Source organism: Dunckerocampus dactyliophorus, chromosome 2, assembly GCF_027744805.1.
Source record: "Dunckerocampus dactyliophorus isolate RoL2022-P2 chromosome 2, RoL_Ddac_1.1, whole genome shotgun sequence".
In the NCBI taxonomy this organism is placed as follows: domain Eukaryota; kingdom Metazoa; phylum Chordata; class Actinopteri; order Syngnathiformes; family Syngnathidae; genus Dunckerocampus; species Dunckerocampus dactyliophorus.
Genome location: NC_072820.1, coordinates 22,418,713 through 22,444,488, shown reverse-complemented (window position 1 = coordinate 22,444,488; position 25,776 = coordinate 22,418,713). Strand labels below are relative to the sequence as shown.

Sequence of the window (25,776 nt, the reverse complement as noted above, 5' to 3'; positions counted from 1 at the left end):
TTAACACCTATGTTCTCTGCTGCTTAAGATCAAAATGTGCTGAATCACAGCAAACCTTCACTTAACACAAGAAGCTTGATACAAAGCTATGAAATGAGATTATACGCTCCTGATCAAAAAGACCAGTTGAAAAATTGCACAAATTTCCATTTTGCACTGTTGGATCTTAAGGAGGTTCTAAGTAGAGCTTCAGAGTGAAAAAAAGAAGACATGGGAGTGAGACAAAAAATGTTTGAGTAAGCAATTTATTGTACTAACAAACATTAAGGTGAAATAGGCTATTCATCAGCTGATCGAAAGTTTAAGACCATACCAAAAAATAAACAAATCTCTAAAATAGAAATAAAATGTTCAAAAAAGGACTCAGTAATGTGTAGCCGCGCCATTCTTGTTAATCACCTCAAAAATTGGTTTGGGCATTGGTTTGCCACACGGTTTGATGCCAGTGTTTCCAGGAGGCTAGTGGGAATGTTGCTCCAGGTGGTGAAGATGGCTTCATGGAGGGCATACACAGTCTGGAACTGATTGTCCATTTTTGTAAACTTCTCATTCTACTAGAAGGCCTTTGTCAGGCGGGCATTGTGAACTGCGGAGTTGTCCTGTTGAAAAATCTAGTCATTACCACACAGACGAGGGCCTTCAGTCATGAGTAGGGTTGGGCATAGAATCTTAAGCGTCGATGAGAGCAGGGACTAACATTCCGATTCTCCCGGGATCGTTCAAATGATTTTATTCGGATTCTTAGATTTGATGCCTACTTCACCAACCAAATAGCCGCAAACACCAACAAAGAAGAAGCCGGTGAGCACCAGCTAAGAAGCAGCGGCTAAAAAGTTTGGTTTGATATCATGCAAAGGAGGGTGCACGATCAACACTGATGTTCACACATTCATGGTGTAGAAATATCACAGTACCTCGTCTTTGATGAGCTATGTCGGACTTCAGTCAGTATCTGAGAAGTCAAACAATAAATGATGCCTGTCTCATGTCAGTGTAAGCCAGGGTTTCAGGATGCTAGCTGATGTGGAAGTTCAATGTAAAAAAAAGGACAGGAGCTATGGCTATGGCTAGGCAAAGGTTATTAATGTGCACAGTACGTTTCCCTTTAGCAACACACTTCCGGCCTTCAAAATAAGGGTGTTTTCGGCTAGATCCTATTTACAACATCTCCACATAGCCAGGAGTCGTTTGATTCCCCTGCACAGCCTGAAGCTCCATTGTTCCATTGAAGGAAAAAGCAGCCCATATCATGATGGCGCCCCCTCGACTGTGCCATGTGGAAAACATCTCAGGTGGGATCTCCGTGTCATGTCAGTTATGTTGGAAGCCATCAGAACCACCAAGGTTACATTTTTTCCTCATCAGAGACTAAAACTTTCTTCCACATTTCAATGTCCCTGGTATGATGTCCTTTGGTGCAAATTCCAGACAGGCAATTTTGTGGCATTGAAGGTTTGCAATGTTACTGATTCACAATATATAAATGTAACAGTTATCAACATTGTAACAATATGAACAACACACCAAAACACATCGATATTTGAGAAAATATACATAGAAGATAAATGTAAAATATAGATTTCTTCACTAGTGTCGCTTAGATCGAATCGCCCACCCCACTTGTCACGAGCTAGAAGAAGGGGTGATACTGCACATTTGGGCATCGATTCAATAGCAAGCACAATCGCACAATTGCAGGGCCAGCTAATGCATTATATTTGAAATTGAGACCCTTGAATTATTTTGTTCGTTTTTTTTGCTTTTAATTTGCTGAGGACACATATTTTAGGCAAAAAATAATAACAAAAACATCAACATTATACACATTTATACTCAAAATAAAGTTGGGATTTGGATCGACCACCCCGTCACCACCTGTTGCATGCTACATAGTGTAATGATAAAGTCTGTCATGTTTATTGTTAATAACAAATAAAGTCATTACCGTTGGGCTCATGCCTGTTGCTTCCGGTGGAGTGCCCCCCTGAGAACGGTGTTTGTTGACCGGGCAACTTTCTCCGCCTGTGACGTGTCTGCAGCAGTCGGAAAAGCATACCGAGGGAGACGCCGACATGACCCGGTTGAAATCGGTTATCCCCGTATAAACCGCCACCATTACACAGAAAAAGTTAACTACAATTAAATGGCTGGGGTTGGACTTACCTGTCAGGTGTTTCGTTTTTACTGAAGAGTGAACCACAATAGCGGATTTTTCAGTAAAAGGTGGTCCACTTGTTGCTTTTTCCCCTCCTCACCCGGCGATGGGCTCAGTAACTTCCGCCCTCACAAGGACACGACACGCTCTGGTCAAAGTGGGTTCGGAGCCGCAGAGTCACGACCCGGAGAGGAGCCAGTCCGCGCCCGAGTCGGACCGGGCAAGGAAGAGGGCCGGCCGGTTCCACATCACGATCCAAGCTGCTCGACAGAGTTCCCGCCAGTCGGTTCTGAGCCGGCAGGACTCGGATAGCACGAAAAAGTCTGGAGGAGGAGAGACGCAACCAAGCGGTGAGTGGAGCGCTTCCCACCTGTTGATCATTCTAGAGAGGTCTGTCCTTGAAATATGTACTGAGAAGGTGAGAATGTGTACAGTACAGTGACCCACAGGGGCAAACCCTCTAAACACAGAATAATGCTGCTAGCACAAAAAAAAACACAAACCCTGCATGAGAGAAATTCTTCAACTTCATAGCACAAAACCTTTGCCACGCTTCGCTATACATCTTAAAATGAAGCCTGGAGCTCTGCAAACAATCAGTCAGCCAACCAAAGACGTGGGCGCTTTAAGTTAGATCATTTTGTTTTTCTTCAGCAAATATGCTAACCGAGCATGATGTTGCTGTTAAAGTGTTAGTGTAATGTTAGCACTGCCGCTCACATAGCTATGCTAGTCTTGCTAATCTTTGTGTACTACTGTCACACTTCGTAATGTTACGTTGTTGTATGTGATACCGTATATAGCTCTTACCAGTGGAGGGTTCTACGGTGTAGAGGTAAAAAAAGGATGACTGTTGATAAATCGCGGCGCAGACTGCAAATAAAATGCACGCATAGAAAGGAGTAGAGTGCCATCATAGCCGTAAAGGTGTGAATCTGGCAACCTGAAAGGGATAGTTTGGATTTTTTTACATGAACTTGTATGACATCGCCGTCACCAGTGTAGTGCATCAATGGTGACTTAACCCCCACTTCGTCCCGTGAGCCGAGGTCTGGTTGGATTTCGATGATGAGGAACGTAGCTCTGGTTAGTTGGTGGGGCCACTTAAGTAAAGAGTTTGGCTTCTCAAAACAATATGCGTTCAAAAGAGTAATACATTTGCATCACAAAAATGCTTCCTCAAAAAAATCAGACCTCACAATTGCTCGGCGTTACTCTCCGGTCGTATCACTGCGCGGTGTCTTCTGTCCATTGTTGTGTATGTGTTTCACAGCGGATGAAGACTGCTGCGGCGCGAGAGTCTCGTGTCGCAGCGGCCTTCATCCGTGCATGTAAACTATTAAAACACCACCAAAAACCGCCAACAAGGTTTTATGGCTTTATATAAATGCTGTGACGACGTAGTAACAGGTGCATTCATGATATCATGTAACACTGACAGTATTTTTCCGTATTTTGGTCTTTTTAAGCGTTACCGAAACGTCCTTCCTGGGTGCGTTGATTTCACATAGCAACATAGAAACGAACACCTACACCTAACGTTAACCTTTCCAAACTCGTAAATAAAAACATAGAAGCAGTGGCGGCAGTCCCAATATGTATCCTTGCCTTTTGGAAGTGGTCTGCGGCGTTGAGAGCGTGGCACTGACGTGCTGCGGGTGAGTGTGTGGTGAAGCTAGTAGCTGGCTGTGGCCTGTAGCGTAGTTTGATCGGCAGAACATTGTTAATAATAAAAATAACAATGTCACTGTAGCATGATTAATATGCATGTCCCATTATATGTAAATGGAGTGTTGTTGGCGCTTTTTTTAGTTTTTTTTCCAGAAGGCTTTATATAGGCGGAGTAAGTGTTTCCCATTACGTGCAGTACTGAGTTGCTTGTTTTTATCTGTTTTTATATCTTTAGAACGCACAGAAAAGAGAAAGACAAATGTGTTCATGTCTTGCATAAGGATTGTAGATGGTGGGCAAAATTCCAAAAAAAGTGCAGTTTTCCATTAAGAACGCATCTGTTGCAGCACTTTTAGATTTTAAGTCTTTGAAATAGAGTAAGTTACAGGTTTGTCTAATGTGATGCTTGTTTACCTCCTAAACGCGCTGCAGCATTTTTGAGCGATACCATCTTTTCATTACAAAGACACTGCCGGTGATTCAAAGTGGAAAATACTCAAGCACAGCAAGTGGCGCACTTAAATGCGTTTGTGCTTTACTCATCAGTTGAAGGTCACAGAGGCTTTGCATTCAAGCCAAAGCATCACAATTACAGAGTGCCAAAACTGTTATCATGGAAACAGGAAAAAAGACCCTCAGAGGAGACGAGCTTTAGAGCTTCTTTGCACTCATTGCCGCTTTGCAATAAAAAAAGAAAATCTTTCATCCTTTTGTCAAAACAACAATGACAATGTTCTGGAGGCCGTTCGGTTCCTCTGTACAGCTGTTGTGTTATTTCCCTGCGGCTCATTGCATGCTTCTATCTGTAGATGAGAGCAAGTGGTCACTTCAGAGGATGGCCGTGAATATTCCGCTTAAAAAAAATAGCTACTTAGTGGATGAATGCAGCTGTCTTTGAAGGCCATGCTCAATGCAGCATATCACCACTAGCGAGGTGTTAGTAGTAAAGTGTCCTTGAGAGTGGAATAAGCAGAATGTGCAGTCATTTTACTTCAATTTTACCTCTATTCATGTGCAGCTATGCATGTTTCTGCTGTACAATTCTTACATCTCATTGCTTCTTTCTGGACGCTTTTGTTTAGGGGATGGACATAATAACGCATTCGATGACCCTCAACAAATGGGTGTTGTTGTTAATTGCATCTCAAAATAATTGAGGCATAAAGGAGTGCACTACTTGGCTGCAACTAGCAGAGGCACTGTTGATTCAGTCTCGATGGAAGGATATTGGCTATGGGAATTTGAAGATACCTTAGCATCTTCCAGTTTCACAAATGACAGCATTTACATTATGGGTGCCCCGATTACAATTTTCTGGCCGATCACTGATCTTTAAAAAGCCTGACCTGATGATTTTGATTTTGGCTGACACGAATTAAAAAAAAATAACTGACAGCTTCTACCTTCAATGTTCCAATATTTTGTTGAAAAACATAGAACAATACCCGTGAAATAATTGAAACTAAGGACTAAGTACGACTTTTACCATTGTTATCATCAAATCATTATTCATTATTATCATTATCAAAAAGCAAAGGTGGATAAATTCTGGACATTTGCAAAATCCCTGGGTAAAACAGGCCACAGTTTTTATTGCTTTTCAGTTAAAAACACATTCATATGTCTTATTTACAATTTACTATCTCTAGCGCTGCTGCCTCCAACGCCCTTAGTCCTCAGAGAGAAAGGCCGTCTCCTGGACTGAATCCTAAAAATATCACCTCCGCATCATGCCCTCCCATGCCACTCAGTGATGCTCTTGTGTGTTGAGGTGTCTCCTGGCTGACTTACAGTGTCAGACAGTCCCAGTGGTATTTAAAGCTCAACTACCTCATAGAGGACACTTTGGATTTATTTAGGTAGGAAGGTACCTTGTGTAACTGAGACCACATCACTAGCGTGACCAGAGGAGTTGCATTACGGACTTTTGAATGATGTTCTAACAGTAATATGTGAACCTAGAGCCTGTTTTTGAGCACCAAACATGAGAAAATATATCACCTCCCTCACTTGTTGGCTCCACTTTTGAGAGAAGAGGTCAAATGGTCTGCTTTGTGTTTCCGCCCACCACTCCACGGAGGACAGCTTTGTAAAATAAAAAACATTATAAATAAATAAACACATAAATAAAATAAAAAAAAAAAAAAAAAAAAAAAAAATATATATATATATACACTAGGTCCCCAACTTATGAACACCTGACTAGCGAACATTCGCGGATACGAACACAAGCTGACTGGTCTATATTTTATTTTATTTTGCCTTGTAGTCGCTCAATCAGTATTTATACTGCTACTGTACATGCTCGACCAGTAGAGGGCACTGTGACACTGCTAATGGGACCAACAGAGGCAGCGTTAGAGCTGATGGGACCAGCAGAGGAAGAGTTAGACGCTGGGGAGATACAGTGTAAAGCTAAATGGAAAGCTAAATTATACAACCCGGACAGAGGGTGTGATTAAAGTTCATGAAGAGTTAATAGGCCTGCTTAATTCTACACCACCCACAGAACACTACCTCTTTTAGAAGAGTCTAACGACGACGACGACTCGTCCTTTTTTTCAATAAATCCTCCTCCAACTCCACCACAACGACGTATGCTCGACCACTCCTCTTCAAAGGTAAATATAATTTATCATTACGTATTATTATATCATTTTTATTATTGTTTTTTTTCATTAATTATCCTTGTTTAATATTACTACTGCATCCAAACTCATATTTACATACATACACATATACTGTATATGTATACACGTACATGTAGTACCTATATCACTGGTGATATTACCTTTTCCCTACTTAAGAACAATTCGACATAAGAACGGCCGTCTGGAACCAATTGTGTTCGGAAGTTGGGGACCTAGTATATATATTTACCAGGCTTCGCTACACATCTTCAAATAACTATTGGTCAATCAGCTACAGACATAGGCGCTGTGCGTTTGATAATTAATTTTTTCTTCTGATGTTGCTGTTAAAATGTCAATGTAATGTTAGCACTGTAGCTCACATAGCTAGGCTAGGGTTGCTAACATTTGTGTCCTCCTGTCCAACTGCTTAATGCTACGTTGTTGTATGTGATATATAGCATCCATTACATTGGACATGTGCAGAGGGCTTACTAAAAGCACTTTTAAACTGTCTGAATTCCAGCATCAAGGCACACTTCCAATACACTATTTTGGGACCTCTGGGATTGAAAATCTATGATAAAAATTGTATAACACAGGATGTACATATACTGTATGCTATGCTGATTAAGGTTATGTATTTTTATTTTGAAGTAAAATGATTTCCTGTTTGACAACATTGCCAGATGACATATTGATACAGTTTTTAGTGTTGTGGAGAGGAAGGCCTTGGGAATTTATTTTGCTTCCTGAATAACTTATGACACATCAGCCTGTAGCAAGGAAATTACCGGTTCTTTTTAAAAATCATTTATATTGCAGCAGTCTGAAAAGACTGTAAGATTGATGTGCTTCAAAACTGTCACGCATTTGAAAAGGCTTAAAACTGTACATGAAAATGTGTACATGTTCATTAAATTGTGCTTCAGCAACACTTCTGAGGCATTTTGGCTCAGATGGAGACATTTATTGATATTCAACAAAAGTGCTGCAGTGTCTGTGAGATGTATCATGAGACAAACCTGCCTAAGGACCCAATGGATGGAGGAAGCAGGGTTCGAACCGCCAACCCTCTGGTTACTGGACGGGCTGCTGCAGCTCCTGAACCACTGCCGCAAAAACACAAATTACCAACATGTAAATATACAGTTACAGTACAATACAGTAGGGAATAGCGACACATCTTCAAGTGGACAGAACACTCAAATTCTCTCAGGGGGCTACAAAGCTGTGCAAGGGGATGGAACAAAACTTGGCATAACGGCCATATTCCCCCCTCAGGAGTTTCCAGATGCCATAAATAGAGGTTGGTGGAGATTAATTGGACCGGTGGATAAAAGTGTACTAAATGAATGAGTGTTGTCCACTCACAGCTGGATGGATGCAACGAGAAAAAACGTAAATGTTGATAGTGATAACTAATAACACGAAGCACTGTCTTTTAAATATGTTTTTTTAGCCATTTTACAAAATTAAAAAATGTAGTCCAAAAATCTATTACAAAAATTACTAAATATATTGAAAAATATCAAAGTGGCCTGTTAGTGTCTTTATTCATGCCGTATAGTAGTTCGTATAGATAAATAAATAAATACAGTGGAACCTTGGTTAGCGTCATTAATTGGTTCCAGAAGGACCGACTGTAATTGAAACGGATTTGTCCCATAACAAATCATGTAAACCCAAGTAATCCGTTCTAGAAAGCCCAAAATGTGACCACAAAACACGTTTCTATGTGTCTGTCCCCTTGGGGGGCATGACAGAAAATACCTGAGAACCACCGTATGGAGTTAAAATCATGCCAAAACCTCACAAACACACAAACCATGTTTTACTCTCACCCAACGATTCACAAGCAAACTCAGTGTGGTTTGTGAAAACATCATTCACAAACGAATGTATTTGGTTTCGCAAATAAGAAATGTACCTATCAAATAAATACATCCTGCTTCAGAAATCAATCCAGCATGTTTTACACATACAAAGGAACATATTTCTTCAATTACAAAAAAATATTCTTCAAGTACAAAAACAGGCCCTTCAAATACAAAAAAAAGTCCTTCAAGTATAAAAGAGTAATTCTTCAACTATGAAAATCACAATTTTACTTTTTTTGTTACTTGAAGGTTGTTCTGTTTTTGTACTAGAAGGATATGTTTTGTAATTGAAGAAATATGTTCCTTTGTATTGTTTCTGAAGCAGGGTGATGTTTGATAGGTATGTTTCTTATTTGCCAAAACAAAATGCATTAGTTTGTGAAGGATTTGTATTAAAACTACACTGAGTTTATTTGTGAATTGTTGGGCTTGAGTAAAACATGTTTTGGCATGATTTTGACTCCACACCACTGCCCTTAGGGATGCATCTATTATGTCATGGTCGATCAATTGCTCAATTAATCGATGAATTGTTATGTTATGGGGTGGGATCGTTGCTGTCTGAATGTTTTCAACTCCTGTTTCAAGGTCTTTGTGGTTGTTGGTTAACTTCCCATAACCTCATGTTCTGCTTCTTTAGACTGCAAACTAGTTGAGACTGAACAGCAGCTCCTCTGCTGGTTTTAACCAAGTAGAGCACATTGCCTCAATTGCTTCTAGATACAATTAATTAATATTTAACCTATTTAAGCTTAACCATGTAAGAGTAGATGGAAGAAAACCGACTGCTACTTTAGTGCTGTGTTTTATTCGAATGTATCAGAGTAGCCATGTTTCTTTGTTCCTGTCAAAGCCTCCATGGGGGAATGCATCTGCTAATTAGCCAGACGGTTTTGGTGTCGGCCAAACGTGACTGATTAGCATGCGGCTTGGGTCTGCTGGGAAGGGTAAAAAAAATATGAGGCTTCCAATCAAAATGTTGTCGCTGACCCAACACTGTCCCCGACTGTTTCTGTTTCTCTTTTAAAGCGCAAGCATGCCGGCACACAAAAAATCATTAGCTGTTTGTTTCCTTCAGGATATTGTTGCCTCTGCTTTCATACATGCCAGTGACAGTATATTTATTTTTTCATGTCAGCTAGTTCCTTCAGGTTTCCACCGCGCTCCAGCGGTACCTTTTTAAAGTGCCTCTAATGAGCATTTAGCAGGGGGAAAGGAAAGCGCCCAGTCTCTTGGTGTCTTAATTACACCAGTGTGTATGTCACTGTGGTGACAGCGGTGTGGGGACTGAAAAGGTGTGTGTCGTTCAACAGTCTTGGAGAAACCTCTAATGAGCTTGTTGTTGCTGTTTGATTGCATTATTGTCACGTTGCCATTGGGCCGCTTTATGTCTCCAAACAAGCCATCACACTGACAGTCCGACATGTTCACAATATGCAGTGTTGTTGTGCTTTTAAATGTTTTATGGTGTTATAAAACAAAACACCAAATCAGGAACATATTAAACTCAAATTTCCTTGCATGTGGTCAAACATACAGTAACTTAAAGATACAATAATTACTCCCTGCGCACAGTACTATAAAAATATACGTACAGTGGCATTGACAACACACAACACCTCCATACAGCCAAGGAATGTCCATCCATTTTCTATGCCGCTTATCCATATTAGGGTTGCGGGGGTATGCTGGAGCCTACAGTATACCAGCTGATTTCGGGCGAGAGGCGGGGTACACTCTGGACTGGTCGCCAGCCAATCGCAGGGCACACGCAGACAAACAACCATTCACACTCACATTCATACCTATGGACAATTTAGAGTCTCCAATTAACCTAACATGCATGTTTTTGGAATGTGGGAGGAAACCGGAGTACCTGGAGAAAACACATACAGAAATGCCCAACGGAGATTTGAACGATCTCCTTACTGTGTGACCAACATGCTAACCACTCAGCCACCGTGCGGCTCGCCAAGGAATGTAAAATACAAAAATGCAATAATAATAATAGCATAGGAAAACCCATGTACACATACCTTAATAGCATAATAGCCGTTCATATCAGTGTATACATGAAAGGACGTTTACACAACATCGTCCAAAGAGGGATGTTCTTTCTTTTAATATACTGTAATAATTTTACTAAAACATATATAGTAGTCGGATTTAAAAAGCTGATGTGTCCAATTTTTTTAACACTGGAAGATTAAATGTATGTGTTGTACTTGTGTGTTGAATGTTTATGAAGGTGTTGTGGACTTACAGTACATACTAAAATATGCTTTCATTGGCAATTTAGATGACACATTATTGACTTGACTGCACATGGGAGAAAAATATAGAGATTCACATTTATACAAAGCCAAAAATATCATGAAGGCATAACAATGAGATATAGCGTAATATTGATGTTTTACTTAGAAATTGTTATGGTGTCATTCAAAAACGTCTTTGACATCTGTTTTCAAATATTATTTCTTTTGTATTCTTGCACTCCTGCTTCTCTTGTAGGCTTGCACTCTTTGCACATGTTTCTCTTTAAAATTTGTTGATCTGATCTGAATTCTTCTCAACGAGAGGAGACCTTGGGGAAAAATGTAACTTTAAACACTTACATGCGAGAACAACGCCAAAATCCTTCAGCATATCAGTATGTGGAAGTACTTTGTTGGAATTGGTAACTGTGTCTCAGAGCAAATGGCTATGACTTGTGGGGTTCCCCAGGGGTCAATCATGGGACCCCTATTGTTCAATATGTATATGCTTCCTTTAGGCCAGCTAATATGCAATGTGTCCTACCACAACTATGCAGGCGACACTAAGATCTACGTGTCACTGACGACCGGTGAACACGGTCCTGCAAATTTACTTTGTCACTGCATTAAACAGATCAGTGTGTGGATGCAATGCAACTTTCTCCAGCTAAACTCAGACAAAAATGAAATCATTGTCTTTGGCCCACAGAAACAAACAGAACCTGTTATTAGCCACCCTGAGATGCTTTCTCTAAAACCTTATCATCAAGTTAGAAATCGAAGGGTAATAAATAATGGACTCAGACCTGAACTTTAACAGCCACATTAAATCAATAACATCATCTCACTTCACACGCCTTCTCAATCAAAGAGCAGTAAAACAGCTGCAGTACATCCAGAATGCTGCTACTCGAGTCCCGACTAGAACCAGGAAATATGACCACATTAGTCCAGTACTCAGGTCTCTGCACTGGCTTCCTGTCGCTCAGAGAATAGACTTTGAAACAGCTCTGCTTGTGTACAAGTCTTTTCATGGTCTTGCACCAAAGTATATCTCTGACATGTTAGAGCCACATAAACCATCTCAAGATCTGAGAAGCTCAGGGAGTGGTCGCCTGCAGGAGTCGGGACTAAACACGGTCAAGCTGCATTTCAGTTTAACGCTGCCACAATCTGGAACAATTTTCTAGAAGATGTGCGACAATCCTCAACTTTGGCAATGTTCAAATCCAAGATGAAAACACTTCTATTCAACTGTGCTTACGACAACTGAAAGTATTTTATATGCACTGTTCAATCCTAATCTTTTTTGTTTTATGGAATGATTTATGGAATTTTATGGAATGATTTTAGAATGATTTTATGTTTTTATGGAATTATTTTATGAAGTGATTTTACCCTTCTTTTCTGTCAAGCACTTTGAATTACTTTGTGAATTAATTGTGCTCTATAAATAAACTTGTCTTTATATCGGATCCAAATATCGGTTATTGACCTCCTTAACTACTAATAATCGGTATTGTTCCTGAAAAACCCATATCATGGCTGATCTTCTGACAGTGAAGCTGAATGGGCGGTATGTGCCATATTAACCCCTTGTCACTCCGTGTAACGTATGTGTTATGTCTCAAAGGTCCCTCTGTTGCCTAGTGACGGTGATATAGCCGAACAGCCCCCCACTCCCCTGTTTATGATGTTCTACATATGTTTTCTACCATTATTGGAGCCCTGTAGACCTGAAATAACACCCCCACAGCTAACTTTACACTCATATTACCTAGTATACAGTAGATGACATGATAAGCGATAATAAGACATAACTCACACGTTAGCATTGGGAAAGTTCCTTGTTGTTGGAGTATCACGAACGTTGTGTGGGTCAATCGCATGGCATTTAAAAAAAAATAAAGATCGACATCAGTCACTTGATTGAAACACAGGACAGCCTGTCTGACATGCATCTGGCATACATACACGTACATGTAAAATAATGAACGCTACTGCATGATTACCAGCTTTATTTTCACCACATTGTGCAACTCTTACGCACAGGCAATGTGATCACTGCAGGGATATAAGAGACTGACGATGCTTTAAGCATAGCATGCTACAGAGCTCACTAGTTAACCTCCAATTTATTTATTCAAAAATTAAGAAAGGAAACAGAGTGGTGAAGAAGGACAAAGTAAGAAGCCAAAAATGTACCACTTCCACATGGAATGGGAGGAGAACTTTTTTCCACTATCATGATCACTATCACTATCTGTAATGCCGGACTCTGCATCCATGGCTGACTCCATTGTGTGCAAGTGAAGGTAATGCTATGTCTCATCAGTGTAACATGCCTAGTGACCAGTGTGGAATACTACATAAGATTTCAATATTTTTTGCCATAGTCAACCACGGAACAGCAATCATTTATTAATTAATTAATTTTTTAAAAACCTCGATAGAGGGAAGGAGCGATGTTTGAACTGCGAAGTGGCGAGGGATGACTGTATATTCAAAATCACTGAGATAAACATGTTTAGTCCTTTATCCATCCATTTTCTATGCCGCTTATCCTCACTAGGGTTGCGGGGGTATGCTGGAGCCTATCCCAGCTGAGTTGGGACGGGAGGCGGGGTACACCCTGGACTGGTCGCCAGCCAATCGCAGGGCACATATAGACAAAAAATCATTCACTTGGACAATTTTGAGTTGCCAATTAACCAAATGTTTTTTTGAATGTGGGAGGAAACCGGAGTACCCAGAGAAAACCCACGCACACAAGAGGAGAACATGCAAACTCCACACAGAGATTCCTAAGCGGAGATTCAAACCCAGGTCTTCTCGATCTCCTGACTGCTAACCACTCGGCCACCGTGCGGCCACTTTTAGTCCTTTAGTTGGAAGATAATACGCAAAGTTGCCAAACATCATGTAGCCTACTAAAGCATCATAAAAATAAAAGACAGAGGCACACTCTCCTTGTCGAGTATGTTATGCAATCTTCGCTGCAATTTGTACAATGCGTTGCATAATGCCAAATGCATTGAATGGGAACATGCACAGGAAGAGAAGACAATATGCAGAGGAAATTCATTTGTCTCAGGTGGACATTTGACAACATTGTCCTGATTAATTATGGGGAAAATTAACAGTATCAGTTAAGCCTTGCAATGTATTTTTGTTAATATTATTTTTAAATGGATGACAGAGTCTCTCTGAATGTTCTGAGCTCCTATGTCAATGTATTGATTCATATTAGAAGTCTCTGTGGTAGGCGCTGTCTTTGACTGAGGATTTTGAAAGTCGAATATGGTTCATTAGATTTTGTCCATCGTTGACCAATAGTCGAATGTTGTTGTTGTTGTTTTTTAAGAGCAGAGCTAATGGCGATCCTGACAAATAAACAGATCTTATTTGCAACAGGATAAAACAGTCATATAAACAAATACACTTGGTACGTGTGCAACAACAGTACCTTAATTTATTTACTGACACAGAAAGCAAGACGAACAAAACCGAAACACGGTTGCTGTCGGCACACATCAGAAAAGTCACATAGTATAGTAACAACGTGGCTTGAAAAACAACAACTTGCCAAAACTACAATCGTGATCACATGACATTTGGCACGACTGATAGTTGAATCAGCCTCCTCCGAATCAAACTATCAAATAGTCGACTATTCTAAGACACCCCTACTGTGTGGATCTAGCTCAACTTGTAGTTATGTACAGTAGTTATTGTAGTATGTCGCAGACATCGAATCAACAGCGCCTCTGCTGGCTGCAACAAAGTCCTGCACTCCCACGATAAGTGAACAGTCACAAAATTTACCAAATTCTTCAATCAATCATGCCGACCGATGTTGGCTACTCACTTTAATTAATGTGTCTTTAGTGCATCTGCCTCACATTCTGGAGGTGTGGGTTTGAATCTTTGTTGAAACATCTGTGTGGCATTTGCATGTTCTCCCTTTGCTTGTGTGGGTTTTCTCTGGGCAGTCTTCCCAAAAACATGCATGTTCGGCTAACCGGAGACTCTAAATAGTCCGTACGTGTGAGTGTGAATGGTTATTTGTCTCTGTGTGCCCCCGGGGAACAACTCCATCCATATAGTCTTGTTGTCCTGGAGGTGCACATGCAGCATAGTACCCATTGCAACAGGCAGGCTCAGCGGATTGGGAGTGGGACAAAATGAGGATCTTCATAAATTGGCGTCGTGGGTGTACATTGCAGTCCGTGAGCAGTTTTCAGAGCTCTTACCGGCAGCGGCAGACAAAATGAGTTGGAGCGTAATTATCTAACACGTGTCGAGTGTAATGTGTCTCCCGGAGCTGCCGCAGGATACTGTGGTTCCCCATTATAATTGGATAGATGTCTTGTCTGTGATTGATCCTCTATACCTAGAATACGTCCCTAGAGTGCTTTTTGTCTTTTTGGTTATGTGCCCGTTCACATGTTGTTAAATAACTGGCTATCACTCACAGTCATCCCAATTTACACTCACCTCAATGTGTAATCACTCATTATAGTGTGATAGCACTGGAGTTGTTTTTTTTTTTGAGACTTATTGCCCCAGAAAGCTACGTGGAATTGACTTCATTGACTTCATTTCTAGTTTGTCAGCCAGGTCTGCTCCAGAGGTTATTTGAGCCATATGTTCACATTTTGTGTCTCTTGCAGTGTTTGATATCTTGTGCTTTCTTCCACTATGGAAAAAAAATATTTGATAAGCTCTAAAATATGTTCTGTGGGGTACATTATGGTAGCCTACGTTCAGCCAGTTTTATCAATTGGGCAGCAACAATAGGAATTTTTAAACTAAAATGTACATGTTTTTAATGATGTCATCAATGTATGAATTGTCAACAAAATTGAATTAAAAACATGTTGACATATCAAAACCGGAGACCGGAAGTAAATTGGCAAACACTCCTTGTAGTAGATTATTCCTACTTTTGAACTTATTTACTAAATAATAATAATTATTATTATTGCTGTTTGTTGTATTAAAGTTTATTTGAATATCATTCAAAAACAAAAGAACAAATAAGGCAAGAAAAGCAAAAAAGACAATAAATAAATAAAAATATGTTACAAATGCTAGCCTGTTGTATTTATTTAAAAATAATAATTAGGGCATACTTCATTTTATTTACTTAATTACATTTTTGCATATGCTTAAAAAATATCCATCCATCTTCTTCTGCTTATCAGAAGTTAACAAAACAAAGCAAGAAAAAAGGGACACCACCAGCAGCTAGCATATGTTACCAACAATGGCTTTCAGAGAACAGATTGTACAAAAATATATTCTTCACAATTATCAGTTCATCTGAATGAGATTTATTTTTTGGGTCGAAAAAGGGGAGTGGCGTTAATGGCCGTCAGTCACCCACACTTGTGCAAAGGCAAACGCACACAGTGTGTGCACACATACACATACACACAGTAACAGAGAAGCTCTCGGCAATTAGCAGTCATGGCTGAGCAGGAAGAGAGTGGGATATAGCACATTCAAACATACTATATCCCACTGTCAAGCGCCCCCTTTGCAGTACCTACCTAACCTAAAATGACAGACAGCACCTTTAAGGAATTGAAGAATGAGACCGCAGCACTTCACATACAAAATTTTGGGGTGGAAGAAAAGATGGATGCTGTAAAGAAGCAGAATGATGAACAGGATCAAATTATAAAGCAAGGGATGTTCTGAATAGATGAATTGTAGCAGAGCGCTTGCATGAACAATGCATTTGGGATTTGGCTCCACATTATACACAGGCCTTATGCAAGCCCAGTTGTTAACAGAGGAGGACAACAAGGAGGAATGGATGTTGCTTCAACAGAGCAACAGGTGGTCAACTTTCTGCAATCAAAAGATATGGAAGTCGACAACATTGACGCATGCATTCCAATGTCTGGCAGGAATAACACCACCAAACCTGGCATCATCATAAAGTTCACCAACAGAAATCACCAAATAATACATGCAACAGCAAATCCCAAAGAAATGAAAGCATATAAATAAGAAACAAAAAAAGGATTCTATCATGTGTTTGGTTTGTGTTTGTACTATATCTATAGAAGCAATTTATGAACAATTACGTGACATTTCGGAGGCATCCCATCATGTGAGCTGTACCTTTTGTTTTTAGCATCTGGACTGAAAGGGAAAGAGTGAGAATGGCGTCATGAAGAGCACTCAAAGATGGAACGGGTAATTGGGGGGGGGGATGGGGTTTCCATAGCTAAATGTCAGATTGTGTTAATAAGGGGAGCTTTATACTCTTTGTTGAACTTGTGTGTGCGTGTGCAATTTAAAGGACAGATAGTTTAAACGGGCACAAAGGAGGATCATGATTTAAAAAAAAAAAAAAAAAATCCCGTCCTTGCTCCAGCATGAATTCATTGGAGGAGACTTTTGCTTTGCTGCTTTGGTGTACTCTTACAGGATTGGTACATTAGTTTTTTTCCTTCAGTGTGCTTTCAGCGCATCAGTAAATAAGCTCCTGCAAAATGAAAAGGCACAGTGGCATTGATTTAATGACGTGTTGGAACTCAATACACAATCACCATCTCCTGCTTTCTCATTGCAGTACAACCTGATTTGATCCCTTTTCTGTTTTAAGAGCAGATTCCAATAGGAGTTTGTCATGACAACTCTGAGCCTCCAGTGTTTCCGCTAAAAAATTGTTGATAGTAGAAGGAGGAGTCATGTTCTTTGAAAGATCTCTAGAGATGTCCTCCCCTCCCACCCACTGCACACCTACCATACCTCTTGGGGGTGGGGGTGAGAGGCAGAGGAGAAGTCAAGAGGCATAAGTTGAAATGAGCTTGTTGAGGTGTGAGGAAATATTGAGAGGGAGGGAGGGAGGCGGCAGCGGTGGTGGTGGTGGAGAAGGTCTGTGCCTGAGTCTGACAGTTCTCCGCCAGCAGTGAAGTCAGAAGCTTGTACGGCTGTGTTTATTTTTTATTTTCCACAAGGAGCGTTGTCGAACTGAAAGCCTAGACTCAACAACTGAGCGCTTGCTTTAAAAAGCAGATTAGAGTTGCCAGGGTGCCTAAACAATGGAGGCCAACTCCAAAAAGCATCGCTTTAGAAAGGGTCGGAGTGCTACTTTCAGCATTGACGGCTTCAACATCACCATAGGTAAGTGCTTTTTCACACACTCATGTATGTGTGTGTGTGTTTGTTAGGCAACGAAGCGCTTTAGCTGGGATGACACGGCAGCATCGTTAAGCACATCGCATTTGAGCTTTGCCGCTCAACTCAGCGCATTAGTCCATTCAGCTGAAGTTGATGCTTGCCGCCGTACTGCGAGCACACCATGGAAACAGGCGAGCTTTTAGACAGCCGCTGACGTCACCTGGGATTCATTCTATTGTCCTGACAACCACAGTGTTGATCAACTTATGCGCTTGGGCAAAAGTCCTTGACAGCATGTCAATGTGGGGAAACTTTCAGTCAGGGAATGCTTTAGGAGGGAATGTTTTGCTGGGATATTATAGGCAAGGAGTGTCCTCATCCCCTTTTTTCACGACTGTCTTTTTTTGTGTAAGATAACTGTTCTACTCCTGAACCACTGCACGGTATGCAAGGTATGGTTTGGTTTATTTGTTTTTGACATGCTTAACAAATTATATTAAGGAACCATTCATCCAAGTGCCTTGACTTTTCTCCCGCTTTCTTAAGTCATCTGCTTTAATGCCGATATCAAGGTCATTCATGTAGCCGTTTGGTCCTTTCAGCTTGCTTCTCTGTTTTAGCAGTGCTGTTTTGTGATTTTTTGTTTGTTTTGTTTGTTGGTGAACTTTATGCTGATGACAGCCATGGTGGTGTTATTCCTGCCAGACATTGGAATGCATGTATCCATTTTTTGACATCCTCATGCAGATCCTTTTGATTGCAGAAAGTTGACCACCTGTTGCTCTGTTGAAGCAACATCTATTCCTCCTTGTTGTCCTCCTCTGTTAACAACTGCTCCAGCATACGACGTGGGTGCAATTTGGAACCCAGTCACAATCACATCGTTCATGCGTATGCTCTGCTTCAGTTAATCTATTCTGCACATCCTTCACTACTACTGCAATGGGGGCGCTAGCATTCAAACATACTATATCCCGCCCTCTTCCTGCTCAGCTATGACTGGTGGTTGTCGATAGAGAGACTCTGTGTATGTGTATGTGCGTGCACACTATGGGCATGTGCCTGTGCAAAAGCGGTGAGTGACAGTCATCAACGCCACTCCCCCTTTTTGGGCTGTAAGACAAATTTAATTCAGTTTAACTCATGTAAAGAAGAATATAGAAATTTTTTTGTACAGTCTGTTCTCTGAAACCTTTGAGGCACATTTGTCCAGAATAATGTTTCCAAATTGCACAAGCTTTCATAATGGTAGAAATAGCATATACCGCCAAATAGCTCGCTAAACTGAGCTCTAGTCTGTAGAGTTAAAAAATCTCCGAGGCGTTGTACTGTATTGTCTAAATCAGTGGTGTCCAAACTTTTTACACCAAGGAAATTTTACACACAGAAAAACTGAAGGTGATTCCTCAGTTTAGTTTATAAGCCGCTTTGTAGGTCAACATATGCATGCAATGCTATGTTAACTTTTGTCTCGTAACATTTTTATGTCCTTTTCAACGTGGTCCTAAATCTGTTCTGATGTAGGCTGTTTAATTTTATTCTTCAACTATGTCACATTCCAATAAAGAAACAAGCTGTGATCCAGCGTAGCTGTCTATGAATTAGCTGAAATCAGAGAGTACTCAAACTCCTTGAGCCCTCGAAGTGACACGTTGGGGGTGTTTTCATAGTTCTGGGTTGGGACAAATCCTCACATAATCCCCAGGCATGCCACTTTAAAGCAATAAACACAACACTAAAGGATTTTATGGTCCCATCACAAATTAACTTAGTGCTTTCAAGGAAGTAAGTAGGTCTGAAAAATATCGGCTGGTTGTCACATTTCGCCTATATCACTGCCACGCTGTCTGCAAGCAATAGACAGTTGTCATGGCAACCCAGAAAATTCACAATCAATGGGCTCACCGGGCCAGGGTCTTTTGCCAATCACTTCCTCTGAAGCGTGACTGCAAAGCACTGGTACCTCATTGCCTGGCTGGACATCTTGGGTCCATTGCTCTATTAAACGTGGCGTCTCCACTGTAGATGGGCTGCTGATGTTTGGACTCCAGCTGTGGCGCTTTGTTGTGAAGCCGGCTTGTTACAGCGGTGGTGTCGCTACTGATGATGGACGGTGATGTAAACAGATTTGAACTTCACTACTGACTTGTTAAGCTAAGGAGAAACCATAATCAGACCTTTTTTATGTGTTTCTTTAGTAAATGTATCGAGTTCCAGTTTTCTTTCAACCACTTAGTGGTTCAGCGCATTCCCTTGCACAACAACTATAACAAACAGCGGACAACACACTCATACAGCATGTCAAACTTTATTGCCCCGTATGAAGCAGATTTTGCTCTGTAGTGCTTCAGACTCCCTTTAAACTCCATTTTACACTTCAGCTTACTGATACCATTTCCCATCTGCAGGTAGGTTTGCATTATCAGTCTTAACAGTTAACAGTTAACTTAACAGTTTTTTCCCTGAGGGGGTGAATGGAAGAGTCTATTTGAAGTCAGGCATTTGTTCATTCAATTCATTGAGGTATGTTGTCTATTAGAGTGGAGGCGGCTTATTTGAGGAAATGTGGTTTCTAAAACTCTTCAAGATTGAGTGAAAACCATGAAAGGTTTACAACAACTTACATTTTCTTTATAAAATACAGTACTAGTCAAACGTTTGGAGACACATTCCCATGCTAAAAAAAGCATATGTCCAAACTTTTGACTGGTTCTGGGTAGCTTCATGAACACACACACACACACACACACACACACACACACACACACTGAAAAACCAAACTATGAACTTAACATTTTCTTTGTCGAATTTGTTGAATGAAGATAGAAATGTGTTGCAAATGGAAGAGTAGTAGAATGAAATATGTAGTCAATGTGGAATTATAAAATGAAATATAAAATGAACAGAGGAAGAGTTTAATTAACTTAAAGAATGCTAACATGCTAACATTAGCATGCTAATACCTAGCATAATAGTGATAATTGTCTGCTTAAGTTGATATTCATGAAAATGACAAAAACTTCTAGGATGCGAACGTTAGCATGCTAACACGTAGCATAATGGTGCTAAATGTTTATGTCGCTACGTATGAAAACGGCTAAAAAAAATGCTACTATGCTAATGTTAAGATGCTAACAATGTTAACGTACTAATGTTAACATGTTAACACCTATCATAATAGTGGTAAGTGTTTATATAAGTGCTTACCTATGAAAACGGCTAAATATGCTAATGTTATCATGATAACAATGCTATTATGCTAACGTTAACATGCTAACACCCAGCATAATAGTAAATAAATGTTTATATAAGTGTCTACTTAAGAAAATGGCTAAAAATGCTAATATTAGCATGATAACAATGCTATTATGCTAACATTAGCACGCTAACATCTAGCATAATATTAAGTAAATGTTTATATAAGTGTCTACTTAAGACTACTTAAGTACGCCATGCCGCTCTCGAGGCACCTTCACCCAGGAGCCCAGTCCCCAAAACTTGACCGGAGGTACCATGAGCGCACACACGTACACCGGCTCGCCTCGCGCTCACAGGTTGACCTATAAGGAGAGAGAGAGTCAGCACGCAGCGATGTGCACGCAACAGTAGTTATTGCATGTTGTGGGTCTGTTGTAACGCAGCACCTCTCTGTCTCTCAAGTACCCCCATTGCAATCCCCTCTGGGAAGCTAGGGCTTATACTATCCATTTTCTTTATACATACAGTACCAGTCAAAAATTTCGGGACATTTTCCCATGCCATTAAAGGAGAATGTGTCTCCAAACCTTTGGTCCAGCATTTATTCATTCAGTAAATTGGGGCATGACATTTATGAGAGTCAGCCATGGCATAATCTGACATAACAGACTGAAAAAAAAGTGTCTCTCATTCCGTGTGGAAGTGGTACTTTTTTGACTTCTTACTTTGTCCTTCTTCCCCACTCCGTTTAAACATTTTCTTTATTTTTGAATAAATAAATTGGAGGCAAACTAGTTAGCTCAGTAGCTTTCTATATGCTACGAGCGGCGGCCGTCTCTTAAGTCCCAGTGATCCCTTAGCCTGTGCATTAGTGTTGCGCAATGTGGTGTGAATGAATCAATGAATAATAGGAGCGTAAAGGTGACTATTAGGGTGTTATTTCATGTCTACATGGCTCTAATAATGGTAAAAACCGTAGTTAGAAAGTCATAAGCAGGTTTTCTCTGCTGAAACTATTCTGTGTATAAATATTGAATCCTTCTTTGCGGAAATGTACTTTTCACCGTTGGGGCTAGAACCAATTAACCGTGATAAAGTACACTTGTCTTATTATTGCAGCTTTTATGACAGGATGATAATGATGAAATGGTGCTAAAATGTCACATCTGGATGAAGTTTCAAAGTCAAGTCCCGTGTTAAATAAAAAAGCAGGATTAGTCTTAATAATGAAAATGCAGGGCTTTCCCATCTTCAGCATGCATACTTCAGCTCAAGACTGAAATCAAGAGTAGAAATGATAAAGTGTAAGGCGGCCTCACGACCTTAAGCTTTATTGAGGGCCTCGCTAATCTCTCTGTCCTGTCTTTAAAGGACCTTTCAAGGATGCAGAACAAAAATGTGAAATTGACAGCTCCAGATAATGAAAGGATGCCTAGAAATATACAGTACTTGCAGAAATTATTTCATGCAAGTAGATTACGTTCTTTGGTTAAAAATCCTGCGGTGTCTGTGTTGAAAGTAAACCAGTAATCTGTGATGATCCCCAATAGGAGGCTGCTGGCCCTTCTTTCATCTCATTTCAGCATGCAGATGGTTGCATCAACCCTCGCTTTAAGCCTGCAGTGGGTCAGGTTATAAGGTAGTGAGAGTCAGGCCCAGGGTGAGGGGTCAACCATGAAGGAAGCCATCTGTTTCCATTAGGACAATTTTAAATTTACGACAGTATTTGGAAAGTTAACTGTTGCCTTTGTTTCAGCCCTGTTAGGATAATTGCAAAAAATGTAATGTTATCCCTCGGGATGTAACGGTTTGGTATGTATGCACTATCGCTAGCCAAGACTCCTGCTAGCCAAAGACTGGACTGTTAGTATTTGTTTACTGAGGAGACGCGTGACGCCATTAACACTTCCTGTCCCTCACTTAATGCGTACTGTGTGGGAGTCTGTAATTATAGGAATGCTGCAAGCACATGTATAATATTGTGATCGGCCATTTTCTTCTTATTCCACCTCATTTTTTGTTCGCTAACTCCTGCTCCATTTCTTAACCCATGCAAACAAATCCAACATCAAAATGTTCAGCTCACTACCTATTCAGACTTTTCAAAATATTCCCGCATTTAGTTTATTTTCATATTTTCTGTGAAAATTTTCCCATTGAAAATGAATGGGCAATTTAAATGTCACCCTCTGCTGGTGAAAAATGATTTTCCATTTTCCATTACTGAATCACTCTGCGGATAGTACAGTGATCACATGGCTTGGTAGATAGAGTGCGTATTTCTCTACCCAAAGGTACCTGGTTTGATTCCTGTGTATGCTTCCCTCAAGTTGTAATAAAATTATATTACATCAGGACTGTCACTGCCCTCTAATCACCGCCACCTGTCAACTAATTCGGGGTGATGGCTGAAACGAGGAGACAGTCACATCTGATTTATTGCTAACATTGATTTGTGATTGCAACCAACCAACTAACTAACTAACATATAAGTTAATACACACAGGTCATCTACCAATACGACATGGGATGACAAAAAAATAATTATAACATTAAACAGATTCCACAAATTTCCACAAAATGTTCCCATTGAAAATGAATGGGCCATTTTTCAAACTTCCACAATTCCTACATTTTTCAATGAATTCAAAACATACAAATTATGAAAACGTTCCACTAACTAAGCACTTCAAAATTCACTATTTTAGACATTCCAAAAATGTCTATCTGAACTATCGTGCTAAGTGTTAGCATGCTAGCGTATTTTGTTATTTTCTATGGGTAGACATATATAACACTTAGTACTGTCATGCTAACATTAGCATATTAGCATTTTTAGCCATTTTTATAGGTAGACACAGATATAAACACAGAGCACTATCATGGTAGGTGTTAGCAGGCTAATATTAGTATATTAGCTAATGTTAGCTAACATGCTAATGTTAGCATACTAACATTTTTTGCTATTTTCATGGTTAGACACATATATCAACGCTTGGTGTTACCATTTTAACGTTATGATGTTAGCATTGCTAGCATTCTTTAAGTCATTCAAATTCTTCCTCTGTTCATTTTACATTTCAGCGCAATTCCGCATAGACTACAATTTTTTACGTTAATTCTACATTCTACTACCGTTCTTCCGTTTTTCCAATTCTTTCTACTTTTCCACTCATTTCTACCTTCATTCAACAAATGTTGACATTCATGCTCCATTTGAACATTCATACATTTCAACACCATTTCAGTTTGGCTTCAGCTCATCTTCTAAAATATTTGTACACTCATTCTACATTTCAACATTCATACATTTTGACAGCATTTCAGTACAGCTTCAGCTCATCTTCTAAAATATTCCTCCAGTCATTCTACATTTCAAAATTTAACCATTCTACAGCATTTCAGTTGGACTATATGTTGCATTTATTTAGAAATGTATTTCACAAAATTCAAGTCCAAGAACAGACATTTAATCTGGAAAGGCAAGTTATTCAACTACACGATAGCACACAGAACAACAGGCTGAATAGGTGTCCGGTATGTTAATGTAACACATTAACAGTTATTAAGCTACACTATAGCATTAAGAACATACCTGGAAGGGTGAATAGGCTAAATGAACATATCAAGCAAGCTAAGTTACCAGTAAGCAAGTTCACCAAGCTCCTGATCTCATTCAACGTGACTGAATTCATACAGGATCAACTTTTCGTTGTCACAAGCCTAGAGCGCCCTCTTGCAGCTGTTGCTGGTGGTAATGTTCAATCCTTGGTTCATGTCAGTCAGTATGAAATTAACATTTAAAAACATATTTTTTTTTATATATAAGCCACACCTGACTATAACTCGCAGGACCAGCCAAACTATGAAAAAAAAAAAAGCACAACTGATAGTGTGGGAAAATAAGATAAGTACCGTTACCACCCTAGAAAGAAAACTTTCCCAGAAAACGTGTGTCATAAATCTGACAGTTAAGGTGTGATTTGTCTTGGAGACAACGCTGGCTCACTTTCCAGTAATACACATCATCAAACTTATGGCTCAGTTTGGAGAAGGGGGGCTCACAAGAACACATAAAAGGGCAGCGACCTGGCTTAATTACTTTTCCCTCAATAAGCTGGCACTTTCATTGTAAGATCCTTTAGACCTAAGTAAGTGTCTATAAATCAAATATTCAGTGTGAACATAGTGAGAGGGTCCCCCAAGAAGCTTGGAGAGGTTTCAAAGATATTGCACCAATGTCTTTCATTATGAAATGTCTGCTCCCACTCATGTTTACTCACTTGGCTTCATATTTTCCACTTTTTATTGTTTTCTTTCCTTCCAGTGGCAAATGAAGATGGAGAAAGCTCAACTCGACCGCAGGCCAGTTTTGCACGTAAGTTTTTGTATGAGCTGTATTATCACGCATATTTCGCATTAAGCCTTTAGAGAGCACTCATTCATCACATTTCAAATTGTTTTTATTATGATACTACAGTTGCTTCACTCTATCGATGGTTTTTCAAAAATATATTAATTCATCTTGCTGTTTAGTGGATGAGTCAAAACATATGCATAATTAAGCACATTTTACAAAAACTGGCTAAATTAACTACAATACAAATATAAGGCATTCAGAAGACACAATATGTCCAATGCTAGGACATAATTTGATCTCTCACACACACGGAAACTCCTGTCTTTAGGACACACATTTTGAATTAAAAGGCTTTAAAAAACCCCTTCCAATTTCCCTGGAGTAGCAGCCGCGCACGGAGGGGATGGAGTCTTTGCCTCCGGTCCCAGGTCTATATCCAGACTCTCAATCTATGGCACTCCTAAAAAGTAGGGTGTGGTAGTTAAAC

At 40.0% G+C, this 25,776-nt stretch overlaps 1 protein-coding gene across 9 annotated transcripts in view; it reads left to right on the top strand.

The window, feature by feature from the left end:
* Nucleotides 1-5: 5 nt before the first annotated feature.
* pde1cb (phosphodiesterase 1C, calmodulin-dependent b) overlaps nt 6-25,776 on the top strand; it is a 147,309-nt gene continuing 121,538 nt past the window's right edge. For 7 of the 9 annotated variants that reach the window (XM_054769310.1, XM_054769311.1, XM_054769313.1 and 4 more), the window contains exons 1-2: nt 6-2,505; nt 25,257-25,307. In XM_054769310.1, coding sequence (XP_054625285.1) covers nt 2,262-2,505; nt 25,257-25,307 — 295 coding nt within the window. In that variant the 5' untranslated portion in view covers nt 6-2,261. Of the gene's footprint in view, nt 2,506-17,500; nt 17,735-25,256; nt 25,308-25,776 lie in introns of those variants that run through there. The other 2 variants (XM_054769316.1, XM_054769315.1) reach the window with 1 other exon arrangement.